At 38.8% G+C, this 25,954-nt stretch overlaps 1 protein-coding gene across 6 annotated transcripts in view; it reads left to right on the forward strand.

Moving 5' to 3' along the window:
* Nucleotides 1-20,277, forward strand: part of NUP107 (nucleoporin 107) — a 48,351-nt gene extending 28,074 nt beyond the window's left edge. For 3 of the 6 annotated variants that reach the window (XM_023761665.1, XM_023761666.1, XM_023761667.1), the window contains 16 exons: nucleotides 1,940-2,030; nucleotides 2,180-2,256; nucleotides 4,180-4,239; nucleotides 4,845-4,990; nucleotides 5,118-5,166; nucleotides 9,896-9,965; nucleotides 10,295-10,413; nucleotides 11,102-11,140; nucleotides 11,446-11,596; nucleotides 11,910-12,022; nucleotides 12,627-12,729; nucleotides 13,198-13,358; nucleotides 16,361-16,486; nucleotides 17,783-17,896; nucleotides 19,422-19,589; nucleotides 19,919-20,262. In XM_023761665.1, the coding sequence (XP_023617433.1) occupies nucleotides 1,940-2,030; nucleotides 2,180-2,256; nucleotides 4,180-4,239; nucleotides 4,845-4,990; nucleotides 5,118-5,166; nucleotides 9,896-9,965; nucleotides 10,295-10,413; nucleotides 11,102-11,140; nucleotides 11,446-11,596; nucleotides 11,910-12,022; nucleotides 12,627-12,729; nucleotides 13,198-13,358; nucleotides 16,361-16,486; nucleotides 17,783-17,896; nucleotides 19,422-19,589; nucleotides 19,919-20,026 (1,695 nt within the window). In that variant the 3' untranslated portion in view covers nucleotides 20,027-20,262. Of the gene's footprint in view, nucleotides 1-1,939; nucleotides 2,031-2,179; nucleotides 2,257-4,179; nucleotides 4,240-4,844; nucleotides 4,991-5,117; nucleotides 5,167-9,895; nucleotides 9,966-10,294; nucleotides 10,414-11,101; nucleotides 11,141-11,445; nucleotides 11,597-11,909; nucleotides 12,023-12,626; nucleotides 12,730-13,197; nucleotides 13,359-16,360; nucleotides 16,487-17,782; nucleotides 17,897-19,421; nucleotides 19,590-19,918 lie in introns of all 6 variants that reach the window. The other 3 variants (XM_006097893.2, XM_023761663.1, XM_023761664.1) reach the window with 3 other exon arrangements.
* The last annotated feature ends 5,677 nt before the right edge of the window (nucleotides 20,278-25,954 follow it).

Genomic DNA, 25,954 nt, shown 5'->3' on the forward strand with positions numbered 1-25,954 from the left:
CCCCTGATCGGCCCTTCTCTGTGTGTGACAGGGGGGGGCGCCGCAACCTCCCCATTGACCCTGCCTTGAGTGTGACAGGGGGGCGGTGCCCCAACCCCCCCAATCGGCCCTACCCTAAGCGTGACTGAGGGTGGCATCGCAACCTCCCGATCCGCCCTGCTCTGTGCATGTCAGAGGGCGGCGCCCCAACTCCCCAATCAGCCCTGCTCTGAGCCCGACCAGGGGCTGCACCTAGGGATTGGGACTGCCCTCTGCCACCCGGGAGCAGGCTTAACCCAGCAGGTCATTATCTCCAAGGAGTTCCAGACTGCGAGAGGGCACAGGCCGGGCTGAGGGGCCCCCCCCCCCCCCCCCCAGTGCACAAATTTTGTGCACCGGGCCTCTAGTGTGTGTGTGTGTGTGTGTGTGTGTGTGTGTATATATATATATATATATAACAAAATTTGTCTTTTTAACTATTTTTAAGTGTGCATTTCAGTGGCATTAATTATATTCACAACATTGTGAAACTATTGCCTCTATATCTAAAAGTTTTCATCACCCCAAACAGAAACTCTATTAACTATTATGCAGTAACTCCCCATTTCCCTCTTCCCCCAGTGTCTGCTAATCTCTAACCCACTTTCTGTCTCTATGAATTTGCCTCATCTAGATATCTATAATAATAAAAGCGTAATATGCTAATTAGACCGGATGTCCTTCTGGACAAAGCCAGAGCTGCGAGGGAAGCCCGAGTCCTGGGTGCTTGCTGGCAGGCCGGAGGGAAGCCTGGGTCTCAGGTGCCGGAGGGAAGCCGGTGCCGGCAGCCAGGGGAAGGAAGACCTACTCTTGCACGAGTTTCGGGCCTCTAGTTACATATAAGTGGAATCATGTAATATTTGTCCTTTTATGTTTGGCTTATTTCATTTAGAATATTTTTAAGGTTTTAGATACAGTTTTTAATCTTATTTTTATATAGCCTATCAAAACATTTTTCCATGTTTCTGCATAGCTTTTGTAATTTATTTATTTCATAATGTTTTAAAGTCACCAATCCAGAGTGGTGTTTGAGATATTCTTTAACAGGTTGTATTCATTAGGTTTTTTAGGTTCGAGAAACCCAACTTATATTACTTACAAGAGGGAAATTAATTGGCTCATGGGACAGGGATGTACAGTGGGTTAAGTCTGGCTGACGCAGGATTCGGGGACTCAGAAGATGTCATTAGGATACTATCTCTTGGCTCCGCCTTCTTCTCTGACTTCATTCTCAAGAAGTCACTTCTTGCATCTGTGATGGCCACCAGCAGTTTACATCTTCCTGCCAGCTAGCAATCCCAGCAAAAGGAGTGTATCTCTTTTCTCAGTATCTTCAGCAAGAGCCCTGGGGTGATTCTTGTTAAATCATATGCCTAACCCTAGAGTTCAGACATGGGATTAGGCCTACTCAAACCATATAAGCTAAGTAAGAATGGGGAAGAGAAAGTTCCTGAGGAGATGATGGAACAAAAACCTATCTATCTGACTGTCATAGTGAGCTCATTTGATTGGCCACACTTAACATAAAGAAATATTGTCAATAGGGTGAATGAACAATAGCACCCTGTCATTCTAGAAACTAACAATGTTTTTGTAATACTTTTACATAAATTGAGGGTAATCAACCTCTTTAGCCCCATTTGTCTCTAGCAGAATTAAATGCCTGTGGGCTCCATGGGAACCTGTTGATAAGTCCAAAATCAGAGCAAAGGGATTATTAGGAAAAGAAAGGCAGAGAAAATAGTAAGACATGCATATGGTGATAAAGTGAAATGCCATTTCTAGTTGTCCACATTATCCTTTGTAATATGTTATAAGTTACTTAATCCTGTCATGCATCGCTTACACTTTTCTATAAAGCATTAGGACTTTCCCAGCACTGCACTGGTTATATGACTAACTGCTCTTCTTGTTTCTGAAGGCACAGCGGCTCTGTAAACGTTGTGGTCAGGCATGGAGAGCTGCAACACTTGAAGGCTGGAAGCTCTATCATGACCCTAATGTTAATGGAGGTATTTTAGTAGATTTTATTCTGAGAGGTGGGGACATATAGTTTCTTAGCTCTAAATGCCAGTCTTTGTGAAATATAGCTTTTGTTTTTAGAAATCAATGAACAATCTCAATTTAAACTATATATTTTATTTCTTTAACTGTTTTACAGGAACAGAATTAGAGCCTGTTGAAGGGAATCCGTATAGATGCATTTGGAAAATAAGCTGTTGGAGAATGGCAGAAGATGTAAGATATAATAAAATATTTACTATTACTGATTTTTACTCTAATTAATTGAAGGCCTACTAGATGCTCAGAATAGTGTAACGTTAAAGTTCTTGCTTTCAAGAACTTTCAGTCATATTGAGGAATTGGCAGACTTAAGTACTAATCAGAATTATTCAGACACTAAGTAATAAGGATTAAAAATTGATATAAGGCAAAAATATAAAGGAGGGCCAGTGAATCCTGAAAATGAGCTTTGGACTAAAGCTGGTTCCCAGGAGAGAGAGTTAAATTGAACCTTTAACAATTAGTAGGATTTGGGCTGTTGGGCATGAAAATAAGGAATTCTAGCTAGGATGCATAGGTTATGATGTGACTTGTGCATTCCTAAAATTCACTGTAGCATGCAAAATTGTACAAAAACCCACAGGACTTTTGGGGTAAAAGGAGTTAAGAATACAATACTAAAAAACCATCAGTGATACATAAAAAGATAAAAACTTAATAGAAACAGTTTCACACTGTTAAATGGTTAGGAAAGACATAAATACTATAATAAATGTGGCACTTTACCTTGAAAGAGACCTAAAGTTTGCTTGTGGAATTGGGGGTCAGAAGATTCCAACTTATGAGGTTATCTGAAATCAAACAGAAAATTATAACACACCTGATGAACTGAGGTAGCTGGTAGATGTTTGTATATGTCTAAGTAGCCAGTTCAGCTGTGTGTAGTTTTCTACATTCACTTCGTCTTTCTTGAGGATGAAATTGTGCATAAGCAAATGGGAAAATTGCATTTTGTTCAGATTGTTCCTTGATATATCAATTGCATTGAAACAAATTTACATTTTCAAAACAAGCATTGTAGCAGAACTGACTGTAATGGAAAGATGATGAAAGAGGTGAATTAAGAACAGGCAGTGTGGTCCTCGAGTGCTGTTCTAAGGAATGAGAGGGGTTTTGTCATAGATAGTGGTGAACCATTGAAACCTCAAGGACACGTGACAGCAGTGTTAAGATTAGCCTGGCAGTGGAAAATAGGTTTATAATTGATTGGACTAAAGGCCAAGAAACTTTAGGAACCTGTCAGAATTATTCAGATACTAAGTGATAAAGACCTATCCTAGAATAATATTGAAAGTGGAAAGGGAGGGAGCAAGAATGGTCAGGACAAGTAATTGGAGACAGAAGGAGGGCTCAGATAGTGAGAGTCTCTGAAGTCTCTTGTGTGGATGACAAGAAAACTGGAAGTACCATTAATAGATTCTGGAAGTAAAATGGAATCATTTGATGAATATAATGAATTTTGTTTAGGAATTTGATGCAAACTGATGCGGGTCCAAGTGCTTTGTTTTGATGTTTTTAGGTCAGTATCAGGTAGTAGTAGATATTTAGGAACTTTCTAGCTGACAACACTTATACACATTCTATTTGGACTAAAATTGGACTATTATAAATAAAAGAATCCATTAGACTTGGATCTGCTTTTATCCTGTATTTGAAAGTTAGATGTTTGTCTTCTCCTAAAGATGTCAGCATTGACTATATCATCAGACTAAGGGATCCTCTCTCTCTTTTTTTTCCCCAATATATATTTTTATTGATTTCAGAGAGGAAGGGAGAGGGAGAGAGAGAGAAACATCAATGATGAGACAGAATCATTGATTGGCTGCCTCTTGCAGGCCCCCAGACATTGAGCCTGCACCTAGGCATGTGCCCTGACTGGGAATCGAACTGTGACCTCCTGGTTCATATGTCAGTGCCCAACCACTGAGCCACGCCTGGTGGGATCCTTTCTCTTATTACCCCACCAGATCTTTCACTAAAGTTTAGAAACTATTAAATAAATAAGTTCAGTTTGGAAGATATTGCCAAACTCGATTATGAAAGAAATTGACAGGTTAAGAAAAATAGTTCTCCAAATTTATTTCTATTTTATTTCAGGAGCTTTTTAATAGATATGAGAGAGCAATTTATGCTGCTTTAAGTGGAAATCTCAAACAGGTATGCAATCTATTTTAATCTTTTTTTCCTATGGAATGAAATCAGATACATAAAATATTCTAATTATATTAATAAATTATAAACTTAAGCTACTTTTTAAGAGTAACAATGATAAAAATAACCACGCAATAGAATGACTCAAGCTTCTTGATATGATGTACCCCATACTCTAAATGATGCTTTAATACATGAAATCAGACTTCAGTTTCTAAGAATTATAAGTTTAATTACAATATACATTTACTGATGACTTATAGAATGCATAGCTTTATGCAGAAGTGTACCACTGAGGTCTAACAATCCTATGTGTAACCCCATTACCCCATGCATTTTACATCCATTTTGAGGTTTGCTATATTAGTTGAAATCCTATCATATAGCAGCATAGAAAATTGAACTCAGTATGGGCAAATCTTAATAATTCAAACTTAGAAGATGTGGTTTGGCAGGGAATGGGTGGGGTGTTTGTTATGCTATTTTACATTGTAGTCCGCAATATTTTGTGATTATGGTGACTTTATAGTTCGTATCCATGGATGTAACTGCTTTCCTTTCTTTTTTTGTTGACTGTGTCTACGTGTTTTTGCTTTGGATTTGGGGAAAAGCTTCTTCCCGTCTGTGACACCTGGGAAGACACAGTGTGGGCCTATTTTCGAGTGATGGTGGACAGTCTGGTGGAACAGGAGATCCGGACATCAGTAATAACTCTGGATGAAACTGAAGAACTCCCTAGAGAATATTTGGAAACAAAGTGAGTTTGTTGGTTTGTTATAGTCATGGTGATTTTTAGTATACTCTAAAGTTTTATTTTTTATTCTTTGTTCATATGTTCATATTATTAATATTATTTTATCCCTTTCCTGTTCTTTCTCTTGAAGTTGGACCTTAGAAAAGGTTTTTGAAGAACTTCAAGCTACTGATAAAAAGGTAAATATTAATATGAATATTTTACATTAGCTGAAATAGGAAACAATAAATGTTCTGCTATTGTGCACTGTAGCTGGGAGGCAAAAAAATATGTGAAACCTTGTTATCTTCTCCCTTCTTTTCCTCACCTATTATCCAAGTGATGGATAGTCTTTAAAAGTAAAAAAGCGTAATTGCATATTTAAGTAATACAACATTTCTGTTTCTTTGGTTTAGGATTGGTCTCACCTAAATATACAGTATGTATGTAAGCTAATTTATCCCTTTTCTTTTGAAAAATAAAGACACATAATTGAAAATAATAAAACTTTTCCTAGATCTCAAAATAATCTAATATTTTTAAAGTAATGTTCTTTAAAAAATTTTATATGACCAAAGTAATAGCATATGTCCTTGGAGCAAAATAATCTTACCTAATAATAGACAAACATGGTAATTGACCATACCTTCACTACGCCTCCCATTGGCTAATCAGCGAGATATGCAAATTAACTGCCAACAAAGATGGCGGCCGGCAGCCACGGAACTGGAACGAGCAGGAGGCTTGCTGGTTCCAGTGATGGAGGAAGCCAAGGTTCCCCACCTGCCGTGGCCTGCTCTAAGCTACACTCAAAGCAACAAAGTTTCAATTATAGAAGATAAATAAACCCCAGATACCTGCTTTCAGCCGGCCGTGGCCACGGAGCTGGAGCGCAGGAGGCTTTCCCTCCCCCCCGCCCTGGCCGGCTCTGAGCTCCACTCCAGGCTACAAAGTTTCAATTATAGAAGGTAAATAAATCCCAGAAAAAAAGGAGAGGCTGGGAGCTTCTGTCGCCGGGGGGCTTGGCCAGCCTGAAAACGGCCCTCAGCCCTTCACCCAGACTGGCCAGGTATCCCAGTGGGGACCCCCCCACCCTAAAGGTGGTGTGGCCAGCCTGAAAACAGCCATCAGCCCCTCACCCAGGCTGGCCAGGCACCACAGTGGCACCCCAGTGGGGACCCCCACCCTGAAGGGCAAACCAGCCGGCCCCCACCCGTGCACCAGGCCTCTATCCTATATAATAAAAGGGTAGTATGCAAACTGACCCTAACAACAAAAAGACTGGGAATGACTGGTCACTATGACACATACTGACCACCAAGGGGCAGACGCTCAATTTAGGAGCTGCCCCCTGGGGGTCAGTGTGCTCCCACAGGGGAAGCTCTGCTCAGCCACAAGCCAGGCTGACAGCTGCCAGTACAGCGGTGGTGGTGGGAGTCTCTCCCGCCTCCTCAGCAGCACTAAGGATGTCAGACTGCAGCTTAGGCCTGCTCTCCACTAGCAAATGGACATCCCCCGAGGGCTCCCGGCTGCCAGAGGGATGTCTGATTGCCAGCTTAGGCCCAATCCCCCGGGGAGCGGGCCTAAACCAGCAGGTGGTAATCCCCCGAGGGGTTCCAGACTGCGAGAGGGCACAGGCTGGGCTGAGGGACCCCGTTCTCCCCCCCCCACCACCACCACCCGTGCACAAATTTTTGTGCACCGGGCCTCTAGTCCTATATAATAAAGAGGTAATATGCAAATTGGCCGCCACTCCAACACAAGAGATGGTTGCCCCCATGTGGTCAAAGATGGTGCCCCCATGTGGACACAAGATGGCCAGCAGGGGAGGGCAATTGGGGGGGAACCAGGCCTGCAGGGGAGGGCAGTTGGGGGCAATCAGGCCTGCAGGGGAGGGCAGTTGGGGGGGACCAGGCCTGCAGGAGAGGGCAGTTAGGGGTGACCGAGCCAACAGGGGAGGGCAGTTGGGGGCGACCAGGCCAGCAAGGGCAGGCAGTTAGGGGTGACCGGGCCAGCAAGGAAGGGCAGTTGGGGGCAACTAGGCCTGCAAGGGAGGACAGTAAGGGGCCACCAGGCCAGCAGGTAAGGGCAGTTAGGGGTGACCAGGCTGGCAGGGGAAGACAGTTAGGGGCAATCGGGCTGGCAGGGGAGCAGGTAGGCATTGATCAGGCTGGCAGGGGAGTGATTAGGGGGTGATCAGGCAAGCAGGCAGGCAAGTGGTTCAGTGCCAACAGTCCTGGATTGTGAGAGGGATGTCCCAGATTGGAGAGGGTGCAGGCTGGGCTGAGGGACACACACACACACACTGTGTACGAATTTTGTGCACTGGGCCTCTAGTCCAATAATAAAACTCTTATAATTTCCTCTCAACACTTTTGTGGTTATTCTCATTCCCCTGAGATGGTAAAGCAAATTGATATGTATTCTTCCATATGTTTCTCCCTAGTCTTACAAATACGTAGAAATGTAGATATTCTGCTATACGATTTTGGGTTTTGTTATGGCTTTTCTTATACTACATATACATTACAACTTCTATTGTGTGTGTTTTTTCATTTAATGATACTCCAAGTTAGTAGATACAGATTTAACAACCCAACTTATTCTTTTTAATAGATACATAATGTTCTGTATAATGATGTATAATTTTTAAATCATCCCACTTTTGGTGATATTTAGGTTGTTTCTAGCACTATAATGAACATTCGTGTGTGTATATATATATATGTGCTTATCTAATAGTCCTGTTTCTCTAGGATAGGTTTCCTTAAAGGAGGGTTGCTGGTTAAAAGGTGTATGTATATTGAATTTATTAACTGGTTGTAGCTATTAATTCATACCCCCACAAGTAATTTATTAGTGTGTCCATTCCCATGCATTCTCACTGGTCCCAGATATCACCCTTTTTATTTTTTGCCCACCCATCACATTAGGTAGAAAATAGGAATGTACCACCTTAGCTGGTTTTGCTCAGTGGATAGAGCATCAGCCTGTGGACTAAAGGGTCCCGGGTTTGATTCCAGTCTAGGACACATGCCCAGGTTGTGGGCTTGATCCCCAGCAGAGGCCGTGCAGGAGGTAGCTGATCAATGATTCTCTCTCATCATTGATGTTTCTCTTTCTCTCTCCCTCTTCCTTCCTCTCTGAAATCAATAAAAATATATTTTTTTAAAAAAGAAAATAGGAGTGTACTGTTCTACTCATTTTTCTGTGCATTCAGAAGGCTGAGCAAGTTTTCCTATGTTTATTGACCACCTGTGAATTTCCTGTTCAGATCTTTTACCTATTTTTCTATTGGGTTTTGTCTTTTCCTTATTGTATAATGAGTTCTTTGTATAGTAAGGAAATTAATGCTTTTTCTGTCAAAGGTTTATTGCCAGTTTATTATTTTGGAGATACCAGCTAATGAAAATAAAATAAGTCAAGGAATAGATCTAAATATTGGAAAGGAGGGAAATTTTTCATATGATAAAAATGTAAATCTAGAAACATTTAAATTGTTGACTAAAACTATAAGATACCTAGAATTAAAAATTAGCCAAAGGTTTGAGAACCTTCCTAAAGACAACTGTAGAATCTTATTGAAAAACATGATGGCCCTCGTCAGATAGTTGATTAGAGCGACATCCCTATATGCCAAGGTTGCGGGTTCAATCCCCAGTCAGGGCACATATACGAAACAACCAATGAATGCATAAATAAGTGGAACAACAGATCAGTGTTGCTCTCTCTCTCTCTTCCCCTTCCTCTCTATAAAATCAATAAATAAAAATTAAAAAGAAAAACACAGATAACTAGATATACCATATTCCTAGATGTGAAGACTTAATCATTAGTAAATGTCATTCATTCCAAAATTAACATAGAAAGTTAGTGCTTTAGGGGATTATTTCTAGACAGAAAATTTCCAAATAGAAGAATAAGAAAAAGAAGAAAAATTAGAAAAGAACAATAGTTATGGGATAGTTGTCTTCATAATAAAACTTAATATAGAGATACAGCAAAACAGACAATAGTGTGGTGAAGGCCTGGGGTGGGAGGCGGGGACAGGCTGGAGGGAGTCAATGAGGAAAGAAAGGGGGACATATGTAATACTCTCAACAATAAAGATTTTTTAAAAAAGGAAAACAGTATGTCATTGACACAGGAATACAAAAGTTCATATGAAATCCAAGTATAGATGAGAACGTAAATGATACTGGTAACCTTTCATATTAGAGAAAAAGGGATGGTTTCTTTAGATTCACAGTATGGGCATAATTGACTTTCCATCCAGACAGAAAACAAAGCAAGATCTCTACCTCATGCCATGTATTAAAATAAATTCCAGATGAAGCAATGGTTCAAATGTAAAAAGAATAAATACTGAAAGAAAATGTGAACAACTAAATAAAAATTTTAGATATTTGACAAAAAAATAAACTATTTGCTACAAGAAATCCATCTCCCAGTGACCTGTAAATGTTTTTTTTCTCCTCTTTGCCTAATCACTATTTGATGGTTTTTTATTACTCTTAGTGCCATATGCTGAAGAGACTACCCAAAGAATGCTGTTCATGTTGATAGAAATCTTTATAATTTATTTCACTAAAGCCCTTCCTTTCTAGTCCACCATGGAGTGCCAAGGAAAATAGTAGTAAAATATAAAAATTAAAGTTTAATAATAGCATTCACAGAGATTAAGTCATTTTATCATACTTCTCTGCTTTCAAAAATACTGTTCAGTCCTAGATTTGTAAGTCTTAAGTATATTCAGAGGCAGAATTCTTCCCATATTTTATTTTGTTTTAGTTTTCTAAAATCTTTCATTTCCAACTTTTTCTTTATATATGTATTTTCAGAAGTTTGTAACATTTTTAGTTTAACAATGAGTACATACTACAGAATGACCACTAGAAGATTTATGGAAAATGTAAAAATTTTTTTCAGAGAGTTCTGGAAGAGAATCAAGAGCATTATCATATAGTTCAAAAATTCCTTATCCTGGGAGACATTGATGGTAAGATATTATAATTTTATTTTACTTTGTATGAATTCCTTGTTGTCTTATAGTAATGTTGTAAAAAGTTGTCAAAGCAATGCATATGACTTACCTCATCTTTTAATCTGTATAAATGTCAGCCTATTTAAATGCAACTATCTACTTAATTGTTATAAGATAAAGTTTGGGTTTCATCCAGAGACTGTGTTATGTGATGGTTATTAACAATGAGATAATGATTTCATAGCACTAGAAGGATGTGGTAAATGTTTTTAGTGATGTTTATTTAGCTTTTTTGTTGTTGTTTTTTATCCCTATTGTTGAATCTTTGCTTTGATGGCTTATAGGTTTGATGGATGAGTTTAGCAAATGGCTTTCCAAAAGCAGAAATAATCTGCCTGGACACCTCCTCCGCTTCATGACTCATCTCATTTTGTTTTTTCGCACGCTGGGACTACAGACAAAAGTAAATAAAAGTGAACCATTACCCTTCTCTGGAAGGCTGATGCTTTATACCTGTCATCAGGAAAACACTGCTTTTTGTTGTGGTTTTCTAGAATTGGTGATGGGAGTGCCATAGTATTCTGTACAGTCTCCCTGTGGGTGACCCCTTAGTGTTCTAATCCTCGGCTGCAGAATGCTGATGTTCTTCTGGTTTCTGGTAAATTCGGAACTTTAATCCTCAGTAATACCCAACTCTGAATCAACCAGCTAAGCTAACTGAACCAGACTAAATTCTATATGAGATTGTAAACCTTTGTTTTCTTTTTCTCTTTTCCTAAATGATTAATAACATTTTGGTTAGAGTACATGTAGAAGGCAGAATGATACAGTAGTTAAAAGCTTGGGTTTTGGAGTAAGAATCCTGGGTTTACAGCCTTACCCACCAGCTTACAGTTTTGTAATTCTGGGTAAATAAAACCTCCATAGGTCTTAATTTCTTTCTCTGTAAAATGTGAATAATAGTAACTACTCACAGAGAATATGGTATGGTTAAATCAGGCAATGCATGGACTTTGCTAAGCACTAGTTATTGCTCAGTGTTAAATATTGAATCATTAAATCATTTCATAGCAGAATTTTTATTAGATATATTGCTGATACACATAAGCAGTTGTGTTTATAATTGAATTATATCTTTTTTTCCTATGAAGGAAGAAGTTTCCATTGAGGTCTTAAAGACATACATACAGGTAAACTTTAAGAATCCACAATATGGTCCTTTTTTTATTTTTATTTTTTACTATTTTAATGAAAAAAATGATAATATTTTAATACCCAGTCACAGGAAATTCATTAGAATCCATAAGAGATTTTTAAATATCCTAAGCTCATTTTTTTAGAGTTCAAAATTATTCTGTTTAGCAGCACAAATCTGTTTGTATGAATTTCTCCTAAATATGTTTGAAATTTTGAAATGAACTTTTAAAAAAAGTACCACTGATCCTAAAACTTTTGTTTAACTGGTTACATACTTTGATCTTTTTCTGTTTTTTAGCTTTTAATAAATGAGAAACATACAAATCTTGTAGCATTTTATACCTGTCATTTGCCTCAAGACCTCGCTGTTGCCCAGTATGCATTATTTTTGGAAGGTGTTACAGAATTTGAACAGCGCCACCATTGCCTGGAGCTGGCTAAAGAAGCAGGTAAGAATAATTGAGAACTTCATCTATTGAGCTTTGTAGGCAAATTATCATTTTGATTTTAGTAACATTTATCCTTGTACTTTTAAATCTTATTTCTCTTGAGAGAATTTCAATGAAATTCTGTTTAGGAATAAAATGCATTGTAACTCATGCGTAAAATATCTTTTAATTTTGGCATTTTAAAAATGTGTTTTATTTTATGTTATATTTTTAAAAAATGGTTATCCCAAATTTACCAAATTATTGTATCTGTTTAGAGAATATTAGTGTGAACAATTAATTCTTGCTTTTGTTTCTTCAAAAAATTCTTTAGATCTGGATATTGCTACTATAACAAAAACTGTAGTTGAGAATATTCGAAAGAAAGATAATGGTGAATTCAGTCATCATGACCTGGCCCCAGCCCTAGATACTGGCACTACTGAGGTAATATGAAGCGGAAGGGAAGGGAAGTGCTGTGCTTTGGTGAACTTCTGCCTTAAAATACTTTGGTTGCTTTTTTTTTTTTTTTTAAAGAATTCTGTTTTGTCAGCCAAGCCTTGTAAATTATAAAAATTGGGAGCAAGCTTAAGGTCTTATGTAAGGGCTTACTTATATTAGTGTTATGTTACAGGAAGCTTCTTTAATAGAAAAAACCTGAGCATTGGATTTTTGCTCATCAGATTATTCTAGATACTAACCCTTATGTAGCTTTCTTACTACTATTTTCAGAAAGGAATGAAAGTTTTGTCTAGGAAAGAAAATAAATTTAAGAGTAGTATTTAAAGGAATCACGGTTAAATTGGTGGGTCATAGAATATACAATTCCAGATTCACAGTCCAGTAAGTTTTTCTGTAATTTAACAGAAAGCTATTAAATGTGAAAATATACTAAAGAAAGCTAGATTCTTTCACAGTTTTGTATAACTGGAGGGAAAATGATGTTCATTAAAGTGCAGGTGTAAGTTAATTTTACTAATTTGCAGAATATCTGAGAAAATAATAAAGTTGATCTTTTGTTTTGTTTTTTCTTTTTCAATTAAATGAATAGGAGGACCGTTTAAAAATTGATGTAATTGACTGGTTGGTATTTGACCCAGCACAGAGGGCAGAGGCATTAAAACAAGGCAATGCAATAATGAGAAAATTCTTGGGTATGCTGTATTTTTTATATTCTTTTTTTAAAGTATTTGTTCAAATCCATATATTCTTAAACTTTGTTTTGTTTTTGTTTTTCTAACCCTTTCAATAAGGGAGAGCACAAAACAGCCTCTCCTGTATCAAACCTGACGTTATGAAACAAAATGTTTACAGTGAATTTTCACATCCTACTCAATTCTGCATATAATCTCAAGGCTTTGAAAAATGTAATCCTTTTTATAAGACACAGATGTATGTAAAAATAACTGTATTTAATAAATCCTTTTGTGATTATGTCATTGAAGTAAGGAAAAACTCCAGGCATTAGGCAGAAAGATCACCCAGACCTTTAAGTATGTTGGGACCTGAAATGGTTACAGCTCACTGTAAAAGTTGCAAACTAATTATTAGACTCCCTTTTATAAACCATTATACAGAAATAAATCTACATATATTAAAAAATTTTTGTATCTTTTTCACAGCATCAAAAAAGCATGAAGCTGCAAAAGAAGTATTTGTGAAAATTCCTCAGGATTCTATAGCAGAAATCTATAATCAGTGGGAAGAGCAAGGAATGGACAGTCCACTTCCCCCTGAAGATGATAATGCTATCAGAGAATATTTGTGCATTAGAGCTTATTTGGTGAGTTTGTAAAGAAAACAACAAATGTGCCTATCTTCATGATGATTTTCTGGTTCACTCTCAGACTTTGAACTGTTTGCAGAAATGATGATTGGCTCATTATCATCTCTCTTGTGACTGTGGTACTAACTGATGCACATGGTCATTGAAATCATGACCTTGTCTTCATTAACATGAGCTGCTAATTAAGAACATCTCACATGGCACATAGTGTATGTGATATCTGTAACTTATGTTTTCTTAAGATTCTTTGAATGCTTTGTCTTTAATATTTCTGTTTTTGGCAATAACTGAGAAAAGCAATATATTCTCTATTTGTTATGACTAAATAACAAGCTCATTCAAAATCTATTCAACAAATAATGAACTGATTACAGTGGGCTTATGTTCTAGAGCTAAATCTGTGGATGGCTTTCTGTCCTTGCCTTCTAGAAACTAATAGACCAATAAAAAAGACAGTAAACATGCATACATCACAGAGTGATAACATTACAGAGTGACAAATACAAGATACATACGTGATCAGGATGCTAAGATAGGAATAAGTGCCAGAAAACACATATCTATATATATATAAATGTGTAAGCGACCGTTACGACCTGATGACAGGCTGGTAGCTATGACGCGCACTGACCACCAGGGGGTAGACACTCAACGCAGGAGCTGCCCCCTGGTGGTCAGTGCACTTCCACAGCCAACTTCCTACTGCTGGCCAACCTCCCACGGTCCCTCTCCACTGCCGTCCAGCCCTGATCGCCCCGATCACTGGCCACATCGAGGGACCCCACCAGTGTACAAATTCGTGCACCGGGCCTCTACTATCTATCTACTTATATAAAAACCATGGGTGGTGTTCATCATGACCAGAACCGCCCTGACCAAGCGGAAGGAAGTCAGTCCTGCAGGGGTTGTCTTGGCAACGGCTGCGCCCTCCCCCGAGCTGTTTCCCGGAGCTGTTTCCTGTAAGGGCAGGGTTTGAGGCAGGAACCTGCCCTGGGAGCGTGGAGGCATTATCTTTATAAAGTGTGCCACACCAGCACAGCCAAGGGTGAACCTGAGTGGGGGAGGCTGAAAGACTTAGAAAAGACAGACAAGAGAATGAAACCTGGGCCTCGGTGGGACGCTGTTTCTCTGAGAGACAGCGACCACGCCCACAGCCATGCCTTTATTTTATAGCAGATGCTATGAGGCAAAGTAAGGGCGTGACCAAGATGTTTACAACATTCTCCTGGGTTTCAATCCTACTCAACTACATGCACCTGAACTCTATCAAGCCTACATCACTCAGGCACATGGGGCCATGTGTTCGGACCATAGGTTCAAGCTTACAACTATAGCTGTTGGCTATAATTGTGCTGGGAGGGCCCTGCCCTCCAGGCTGGGACTTGCACGTGGCAATGAGAGAACTGTGCCCTCTCATCAGTCCAAGGCTTGAACCTGTCCAAAACACTGTAGCGGCTCCCCACAATAAAGTTTTAATTCTCTTTCTTTGTTACTAATGTTGTGGCCCCACCCCATAACAAAGAAACAATTTCCGGAGGATGGGGCCCAGGAATCAGGATTTTAAAAAGATTCCCAGGTGATTCTAATGTGCAGCCAAGGTTGAGAACCACTGCTATAGATAATATTAAAAATATATCTAAATGTGCAATTCTTTGTCCAAAAAATGAGCATGTTCAAAAATTAAATGAAGAAAATTAGGATATACTCGATGGAGATTTTCACACATATTTGAGTGATGATTCCATTGATTCCACAGATGATGCTGAAAATGAAAATTTTCCCATCGAATTTCTTAATACTATTACTCCTTCGGGAATGCTGTGTCGTAAATTAAAATTGAAAGTGGGTGCAATCATCATGCTATTGAAAAATCTCAATAGTAAATGGGGTCTTTGTAATGGTACCAGATTTATTATCAAAAGATTACGACCTAACATTATCGAAGCTGAAGTATTAACAGGATCTGCAGAGGGAGAGGCTGTTCTGATTCCAAGAATTAATTTGTCCCCATCTGACACTGGCCTCCCATTTAAATTGATTCGACGACGGTTTCCCGTGATGCCAGCATTTGTGATGAGTATTAATAAATCACAAGGACAAACTCTACCTGAACCCGTTTTTGCACATGGTCAGTTATATGTTGCTTTCTCTCAAGTTTGAAGAGCATGTGATGTTACAGTTAAAGTTCTAAGTACTTCATCACAAGGAAAACTAGTCAAGCACTCTGAAAGTGTTTTCACTCTTAATGTGGTGTACAGGGAGATATTAGAATAAGTTTAATCACTTTATCAGTCATTGTTTGCATTACTGTTGTTTTTATATCATGTTTTTATTGTTTTCATATCATTTTTCTGTTGTTTTCATATCATGTTTTTCTCGTTTTTATATCATGCCTCTGTTGTTATATCCTTTTGTTACTGTTTATTTATTAACAAATTTATTATTTTTATATACATTTTACTAATTTCCTTTCATCTCTCACACTTCTATTATAGAGAAAGGGCAAATAGCAATATTAAAATATCTCTGCTAATTAATTCCCTTTTTAAAAAAATATATTTTATTAATTTCTTAAAGAGAGGAAGGGAGAGGGATAAAGAGTTAGAAACATCAATGAGAGAGAAACATCGATCAGCTGCCTCCTGCACACTCCCCACTGGGGATGTGTCCGCAACCAAGGTACATCCCTTGACCGGAATCGAACCTGGGACCCTTGAGTCCTCAGACCGATGCTCTATCCACTGAGCCAAACTGGTTAGGGCAATTAATTCCCTTTTAATGTGCACGAATTTCGTGCACCGGGCTACTAGTATAATATAAACCTTACTAGTGTTTGTCACTCAACAAAACATTTATTCCAATGATTATTTTGCATAAAAAGTAAATATTAAAGTTTTATTTCTTGATGCTGCAAAATTATTTCTAAGAACCAAATTTGAAAAACTGTTGAACATATGTGAAAACTTCTTTTGTATTTTTCTATTTTATTTCATTTTTAGGAAGCCCATGAAACCTTTAATGAGTGGTTTAAACATATGAATTCAGCCCCACAAAAACCTAGTTTGGTACCTCAACCAACCTTTATTGAGAAAACGGCTCATGAGCACAAAGAAAAGAAATATGATGTAAGTTGACTATAGCTAAAACCTGTGTATTGCACCTTAACAACACATGCCGTATACTTAAAGAGGTCATTTTTCAGCAACAATATTCCTATTATAACAGATGATCTTGCTGTTTGTGTTCTACTTTGAAAAAAAAAAAAAAAACTTTCTGTAGAGAATTAATTAGACCTGAAACCTACCTTCAGGTGACAGTAATGTTCATGTACAAAGCTGTTATTTTAGTGTTTTATTTAACTGCAGTCTGTTGATGTTTATTTTTATATTTGGCTAACTGAATGTCAACAAGTTAAAACAGTGATTTTCAACTGGTGTGCCACAAGAATTTTTAAAATCTGCAATACCTAACTATTTAGTAAGGGGCACTGACCTCTTTTCTTAAATTGTCAAATAAAAAAATGACAACAGCCAACACAACAATGGCCATCTGGTATGAATGCCCTGTCTCGAATCATAAATATATAGGTCAGATAATAGAGTTGTATCTTATTGATCACGTTTCATAATAAGGTTGCATCTGATTGGTTAATTCTTTTTTTTTTTTTAATCCCAACCTGCGGATATGTTTGTTAATTTGAGAGAGAGAGAGGAACATCGATTGGTTGCCTCTCATACATGCCCCAACCAGGGACGGAATCCACAACCTAGGTGTGTGCCTTGACCAGGAATCAAACCTGAAGCCTTTTTTAGTGTACAGGATGATGCTCCAACCAATTGGGCCACACAGCTAGGACTGATTGGTTAATACTTGGTATCAGAAATCCTTATATTCAAGTATAGGCACCTGATTTTTTTAAAAAATATTTTTATTTCAGAGAGGAAGAGAGAGAGAGAGAGAAACATCAATGATGAGACAGAATTATTGATTGGCTGCCTCTTGCACGCCCCACACTGGGAATCAAGCCTGCAACCCGGGCATGTTCCCTGACCAGGAATAGAATGGTGACTTCCTGGTTCCTAGGTCGACATTCAACCACTGAGCCACACTGGCCAGGCTAGGCACCTGATTTTTGACTTTTTAAAAAGTCACTTTGGAGCAAAAATAGTAATAACTTTTTTTTTTTTTTTTTTTTTTGGTAAATCAATCAAAATTATACTCTTTTTTTGTCAGATGGGCAAAAACTAATTTTGGTGTGCTGCAGAATTTTAGTAATTGGTTTATGTGTTTTGTGGAATGAAAAAGGTTGAAAATCGCTGCTTGTGAATGATGTTCCACATATATATTCCTGTCTGTACTTTACAAATACATTGTTTAGTGGTTTTCGTCCACGATATATCTGCCTTATGTTTGTTTTGCAGATGGATTATGGTATTTGGAAAGGGCATTTGGATGCCCTAACTGCTGACGTGAAGGAAAAAATGTATAATGTCCTGTTGTTTGTTGATGGAGGCTGGATGGTAGATGTTAGAGAGGTAAGCTGTGTGTATTGTTTGTAGCTAAAAGCAAAAAACAAGTTTGTTTTTTTAAATATATTTTTATTGATTTCAGAGAGGGAGAGAGAGATAGAAACATGAATGATAGAATCCTTGATTGGCTACCTCCTGGATTGAGCCTGCAAGCCGGGCATGTGCTCTGACCTGCAATGGAATCATGATCTCCTGGTTCAGAGGTTACATTCAACCATTGAGCCATGCTGGTTGGGCAAAAGTTTTTTATTTTGTTTTTTAAGTTTGTTTTTTTTTCCAGAATAGGAGCATCTATACTTCTTATATAACCTTTATTCTTATAACTGAACATCCCATAATTTAAACCTAAACTAAAAATACAAGCTAGAGAATAGAAATATTTGACTCTTGGGTAAACTATTTCTTCAGATTTAATATGTTCACTCAGGGGAAGAGAGAAACTTTGATTTGTTGTTCCACTTATTTATGCATTCATTGGTTGATTCTTGTATATATCCTGACCAGGGATTGAACCCAAAACTTGGCATATCAGGGCAATGCTTTAACCCCGTGGTTGGCAAACTGCAGTTCACGAGCCACATGCGGCTCTTTGGCCCCTTTAGTGTGGCTCTTCCTAAGCCTTAGGAGTACCCTAATTAAGTTAATAACAATGTACCTACCTATATAGTTTAAGTTTAAAAAATTTGGCTCTCAAAAGAAATTTCAGTTGTTGTACTGTTGATATTTGGCTCTGTTGACTAATGAGTTTGCCGACCACTGCTCTAACCAACTGAGCCACCTGGCCAGGGCCTGGACCAAAATTTTTAATTATACATGTATCCAACTCAGTTTAGGGATACAAAGATAAGTCTTAGTAGTATGAGTAACCCTATATAATAAAAGGCTAATATGCAAATTGACCGAACGACAGAACGACTGGTTGCTATGACACGCACTGACCACCAGGGGACAGATACTCAATGCAGTAGCTGCCCCCTGGTGGTCAGTGAGCTCCCACAGGGGGAGTGCCGCTCAGCCAGAAGCTGGGCTCATGGCTGGCGAGCGCAGCGGTGGTGGCTGGAGCCTCTCCCTTCGCTTCCGCAGCTGTCGGACATCCCCCAAGGGCTCCCGGACTGCTAGAGGGCGCAGGCCGGACTGAGGGACACCACCACTCCCCCTGAGTGCATGAATGTCGTGCACCAGTCCTCTAGTACATATATAAAGCAGTGGCTTTCACCTCTGAGCTGTCCATTTAAATGACCTGGGAAGCTTTTAAAAAATACTCGGTTCTACACCCAGAGTTTCTAGTTTAATTAGTCTAAGGTAGGGCTGGGTTTTTGTTTTGTTTTGTTAACTGCCTAGAGAGCTTTAATGTGTAGGCTAGGTTGAGAATCAGTTACAAAAGTACTAAATGCCATGAGAAACACACAAATTGAGTATTCTGTAAATTCCAGAAATAAAAAGGTTACTTCTGCCTGGAAGATATGTGGACAGGATGCTTGAAAGGTAGTCATTTTTAACAACTTTATGACTACTTAATGTCTGTCTGTAGGATGCTGAAGAAGACCATGAAAGAACACATCAGATGGTTCTACTGAGAAAGCTTTGTCTGCCAATGTTGTGTTTTCTGCTTCACACCATATTGCACAATACGGGTCAATATCAGGAATGCCTGCAGTTAGCCGATATGGTATCCTCTGAGCGCCACAAACTGTATCTGGTAAGTTCTAGAGCATTTGCGCTTTTAAATTTTAATGATTTGGTCAGCTATACTTAGATTTTCTTAAATAGTCTCATTTTAATGATTGTGCCCGTTTTTGTTTTTGTTTTTCAAAATATGTATACGTTCCTAAGCAGTTAGAAGAATATAGACTGGCTCAGAGAAACAGCTTTGAAATTCCTAACCATGCTAATGTACTGGCCTCTGGCTACATAAATATTAAAAAGGAATTTCTTCTTATATGAAGCTAATCAGGTTGATTAGTTGACTATAAGTTCCTACTCTTCTTTGTTCTCATTCTTAACATTTTTCTCTTTTTTAAAAATCAGGTATTTTCTAAGGAAGAACTAAGGAAATTGCTACAGAAGTTAAGAGAATCCTCTTTGATGCTTCTAGACCAGGGACTTGACCCATTAGGATATGAAATTCAGTCATAACTCATCTACTCTGTGTAATCTTACTAATTTCCATGGTAAATGGAGTTTTTTGTAAAATATACATATTTGTAATTACTGGGGCTTTTCTTTTGCATTATCATGGGGAGAAATGTTTTTAAAATGTAGACATTTGAATTTTGTACTTTTCAGAATATTATGGTGACACTGAAATTTTAGTGTATTATATCAGTATTTCCCTGTGTTTATTAATAAAATTATGTAAAAATTAAAATCTTTTCTTACAAATTCCAGGATTGTTTCTGTTATGTAATAAGTAATTAAAATTCCGATTCCATTTTTTTCCTATGATCATAAGTACTCTGGTATCTTAAAATTATGAAGAGGATGGAAAGTAGATTTAAGCCAGGTATGTAATTTCTCATCATAAAATTTAGTATTTCTTTAAATAGTACAGTTAAGAAGATGAATATAGGAAGAATGTTTCCTAAAATAATATTAAGCTATTGTTTTCTTTATTTTGAAGACATTTCCACTTTATTAACTCTCAGCAAACCTGCCACTGAAATGGCACATGTACAGACTTGGTGTGGGACCCAGCACACAGTAAACTGAATAACTTGAGAAATGCAAAATGAGTAAAATCTAATTCAGCCTTTTAGGAGGGGAAATACAATCAATATACATTGTAAATGCCATTAGGAAATACAGCCAATCTGAGCAAAGAAACTATTTCCAGCTAAAAGATCTCTGAGGAAGTAGCGTTTGGGCTGGGATTTGAGTAATGCACTCAATTTGCAAAAGCAAAGTTAAAGCACAAGAAGGGTGAGGCACTATAGAGTAGGAAAGCAGTATGAGCAAGACTGAGAAAGAGTAGCACTGTATGTTTATGAATCAGCAAATATGCCACATTGACTACAGTGTAGGATTTATAAATGGGAAGAAAGGAAGAGACAATGTGAGTCTAATAGGAAACATGGTCTAGGTTAATAACTACCCAAACTGGCTAATCATCTGAATCTTCTGAGGAATTGTTAAATATGTATTTATAAGTGCTACCTCTAGAGATATTGGGCTCGGGAAGCCTGGAATGGGGTCATAGAATTTGTATTTTTTAAATGAAACTATGGATGATTTCTAAATAGCTAAGTTTGAGCCATCCTGGCTTACATCAGAAATGGGTATTGGTACTCTTCCTGAACCTAAAACAGATAGCAGTGTACTGTTGATCATAATAGAGACATGAACTCTGCCTCGTTTTCTAGCTAAAGTGAGATATTTACTTATCAAAACCTTTTAATTTTTATATCTTACTATGTATCCATTTTAAAATGAGATAGAGCCATATGAACTGATAAGCAAGAGTAAATCTAACAAAACATGTATAGGATTTGTATGTTGAAAACTACAAAATACTGATGAAAGAAACCAAAGAAGAGCAAAATAAACGGAGAGACACACCATGGTCATTAACTAGAAGACTCAACATGGTAAAGATATCCCTTCTCAAATTGATATTCAGGTTTAACATAATTCCCATCAATATTCCAGCCAGAAAATAGATTGCATTTTAGTTGGAATGATTCAATTATTAATTTTCTTAGGTATGATAATGGTATTGTGGCTAGGTAGGAGAGATGCATGCTGAAATATTTATAAATGAAAGGTCATGAAGTCTACACTTTAATTTTAAATGGGTTAGGCTTTAAAATAAAAGTCTACAAAGATAAAGCAAATGCAGCCAAATGCTTACTAGTGAATCTACAGAAAGGGCACAAGAATGTTTATTATACTAATCTCAACTTTTCTATAGATTTAAATGTTTTCAAAATGAAAAAATTGCGTGGAGTTTGAGAAATTGTGACAGAACAACAGAATATCTATATGGAAAATAAACTTGACCCCCACTTTATACCATATACTGTCACTAGGAGAATGACTAAACAAATTGTGGAATCCTATCTAATAATAGAGAAACATGGTAATTAACCGTAACTTCGCTATCCTTCCTATTGGCTAAACAGCGAGATATGCAAATTAACTGCCAACCAAGATGGCAGCCGGCAGCCAGGCAGCTGAAGCGAACAGGAGGCTTGCTTGCTCCAGTGATGGAGGAAGCCAAGGTTCCCCGCCTGCCACTGCCGGCCTCTGAGCTTGCAGTCTAAGAAACAATGTTGCAATTATAGAAGCTAAACAAACCCCAGAAACCTGCTTTCAGCCGTCAGAGCTGAAGCGAGCAGGACCGCGACAGTGTTACAATTATAGACCCCAAACAAACTCAGATACCTGCTTTCAGCAGCCGAGGTCTCAGAGCTGGAGCCGAGCCTCAGAGCTAAAGCCGGCTCTCAGCTCCAGTGACAGCCATAGAAGGTAAATAAATCCCAGAATAAAAAAAAAAGAAAAAAAGGAGAGACTGGGAGCTTCAGTCACCCGCCGCCTGAAAATGGCCCTCAGCCCCTCACCCAGACTGGCCAGGCACCCCAGTGGGGACCCCCACCCTGAAGGGGGTGTGACCAGCTGCAAACAGCCATCATCCCCTCACCCAGGCTGGCCAGGCACCCAAGCAGGACCACCACCCTGATCCGGGACACCCTTCAGGGCAAACCAACCAGCCCCCACCCGTGCACCAGGCCTCTATCCTATATAGTAAAAGGGTAATATGCAAACTGACCCTAACAGCAGAAAGACTGGGAATGACTGGTCACTATGACACACACTGACCACCAGGGAGCAGACTCTCAATGCAGGAGCTGCCCTCTGGTAGTCAGGTCGCTCTCACATGGGAGGAGCTCTGCTCAGCCACAAGCCAGGCTGATGGCAGCCAGTACAGCAGTGGTGGTGGGAGCCTCTCCTGCCTCCTCAGCAGCGCTAAGGATGTCCGACTGCAGTTTAGGCCTGCTCCCCGTTGGCAAGTGGACATCCCCCGAGGGCTGCCGGGCTGCCAGAGGGATGTCTGATTGCCATCTTAGGCCCAATCCCCCGGGGAGCAGGCCTAAGTTAGCAGGTGGTCATCCCCTGAGGGGTCCCAGACTGCGAGAGGGCACAGGCCGGGCTGAGGGACCCCCCCCTTCCCCCCGAGTGCACAAATTTTTGTGCACTGGGCCTCTAGTTTATAATAAAAGAATAATATGCAAATCAACCAAACAGTGGAACGACCGTCCGGACGACCTTCCTGATGAAGCCAGGGCTGCGAGGGCCGAGGAGCCAGAGCTGCAAAGACCTACTCTTGCATGAATTTTGTGCACCAGGCCTCTAGTGTTTATATAAAACAGTACTATTACTTTGGCTGGTATGGCTCACTTGGTTAAGCATTGTCCCATACACTAAAGCCTCTCAGGTTCAATTCCTAATCAGGGCATACACCCAGGTTGTGGTTTCAATCCTGGTCGAGATGCATAGCAACTTCTCAATGTTTCTCACATCCATGTCTGTGTGTGTGTGCCCCTCCCTCCCTCCCTCTCTCCCTCTCCCTTCCTCTCTGTAGAATCAATGAAAAACATATCCTCGGGTGAAGATTGAAAACACACACACACAAAAATAGTACTACTTAGCAATATAAAAAGGAAAGAATTGATCTACTCAACAAAAGAACTTAGACACAGAAAGAGTACATACTGTATGATCTATTTATATGAAGTTCTAGAACTGGTGAAAAAATTAGAACAGTGGCTTCCTCTTGGGTGTGGGCAGGAATTTAGGGAGTTTTGTGTGGTGATGGAAATGTTCTATAGCTTAATGGGTGTGGATTACATTGGTGCATCCATTTGTCAAAAATTGTACAATTTGTCCTGTTGGTGTGGCTCAGCGGTTGAGCTCGGACCCAGGAACTGAGAGGTCACACTTTGATTCCTAGTCAGGGCATATGCCTGGGTTGTGGGCTCGATTCCCAGTAAGGGGTGTATAGGAGGCATCCGATCGATGATAATCTCTCTCATGGATATTTCTAACCCTCTCCCTTCCTCTCTCTCTAAAAGTCAATAAAAAACATACTTTAAAAATTGTACAGTTTAAGAGTTATAAATTTACCTTTTAAAAACTGAATGGAAGGGTGGGGAGTATACATGAAACAAGAATGGCAGTTGGTGAAACCAAGTGACAGGTACAAGTGGGCTTACTATTACTGTTTTAACTTTGCACAAGTTTGCATTTTTCCATAACAAAAAGGAAGGAAATGGCTTAGGGCAGCCGTGGGCAAACTACGGCCCGAGGGCCAGATTCGGCCCGTTTGAAATGAATAAAACTAAAAAAAAAAAAAAAAAAAGACCTTACCCTTTTATGTAATGATGTTTACTTTGAATTTATATTAGTTCACACAAACACTCCATCCATGCTTTTGTTCCGGCCCTCCGGTCCAGTTTAAGAACCCATTGTGGCCCTCGAGTCAAAAAGTTTGCCCACCCCTGGGTTAGGGAGCCAGAGAAATTTGGGTTTGAACCTTATCCTCATCCCATTTTAGCCGCAAGAAAACATTCATGAACTTCTATTTTCTTTTTTTAAATATATTTTATTGATTTTTTACAGAGAGGAAGGGAGAGGGATAGAGAGTTAGAAACATCGACGAGAGAGAAACATCAATCAGCTGCCTCCTGCACACCCCTACTGGGGATGTGCCTGCAACCATGGTACATGCCCTTGACCAGAATCGAACTTGGGACCCGTTAGTCCGCAGGCCGATGCTCTATCCACTGAGCCAAACCAGTCAGGGCATGAACCTCTATTTTCAACATGTAAAAATGAGAGTAAGATAATCACATTTCAGGTTGATAAGGGTTAGGGCTCCTGTGCTTCGCTGAAGGAAATAAAGCCACTTAACAACTAAATCAGCCTGGAGAGGTAAAAATCTGAAACTGGGAAATTGGATGAATGTCAAAGATGCATCAGACTAAAGGAGGCCTTGAATGACAGTATTGTAACCCTAACCCAGTGGTTGGCAAACTGTGGCTCGTGAGCCACATGCGGCTCTTTGGCCCCTTGAGTGTGGCCACGAAGTTTCAATTCGCACTGTACGTGCGTGCCTGCACGTGGTATTTTGTGGAAGAGCCACACTCAAGGGGCCTAACCCAACAGGCAGTTGGAATCTGCTAGATATTTTTAACTTTTTAAAATGATGTCAAGTTATGTATATTGTTAATAGTTAACTTAGAAACATAATACAATTGTACTAAGGACAGAACAAATAAGTGGACTTTAAAAATTATTATTATTTTTAGCCTGATGACATTAGGGACTTCCCTGGGAAACAACACACTGGTTCTTATAAACTAGCTTTTATTTGGGGAGTGAAAAAGGCATGGAACTTGTTGAATGTGTCAAAATGGGTTAACTGGATATTTTAAACTATGAGTTCATAGTTTAACTATTTTCAAAATACAGTATAAGAGAAATAGAGGAATGATAAAAATATAACTTATCATTCATGCTAAGATTATCAGTCCAAATCTATAATCATAAGGAGACAACAAAGATAGGCTAATTAAAGCCTAGGCTTTTCATTGGAAAACAGGTGAGGATAAACATGATAAATCCTTGATCAGGTAGAGGTCTGTAGGTTCAAACTGGAAGGGAGGATGGCAATATAAGTATACAATGGAAAGGCACATAACACAGTATGATAGAGTTTGGTGGCTTAATAGGAAAAAAAGCATATCAGAAAGACCATGTTAAGAAAGCCAGACTTTGCCTAATTAACCTCACTCATTCTCAAATGTTAGTTTGAGTCATTTCTTGGGGAAGCCTTTGACCACCTTTGCCTCCCCAAGTTTAGATCAAATTCTCTTATACATTCATAGGACCATATTTTGTTCACAACATTCATTCATTATGGTTTATAATTGTTGAGTACCAGGTTTCTCTCACTAAGTTCTATAAGAAAGGGTCTGGATTGGTTTTACTCTCCATTATCTCCAAGTGCCAAATACAGTGCTTGGCACAAAGCAGGTGCTCAATATCTGAATAATTCTTAAAATTCAA

The sequence above is a fragment of the Myotis lucifugus genome, unplaced genomic scaffold (assembly GCF_000147115.1).
Source record: "Myotis lucifugus unplaced genomic scaffold, Myoluc2.0 scaffold_212, whole genome shotgun sequence".
In the NCBI taxonomy this organism is placed as follows: domain Eukaryota; kingdom Metazoa; phylum Chordata; class Mammalia; order Chiroptera; family Vespertilionidae; genus Myotis; species Myotis lucifugus.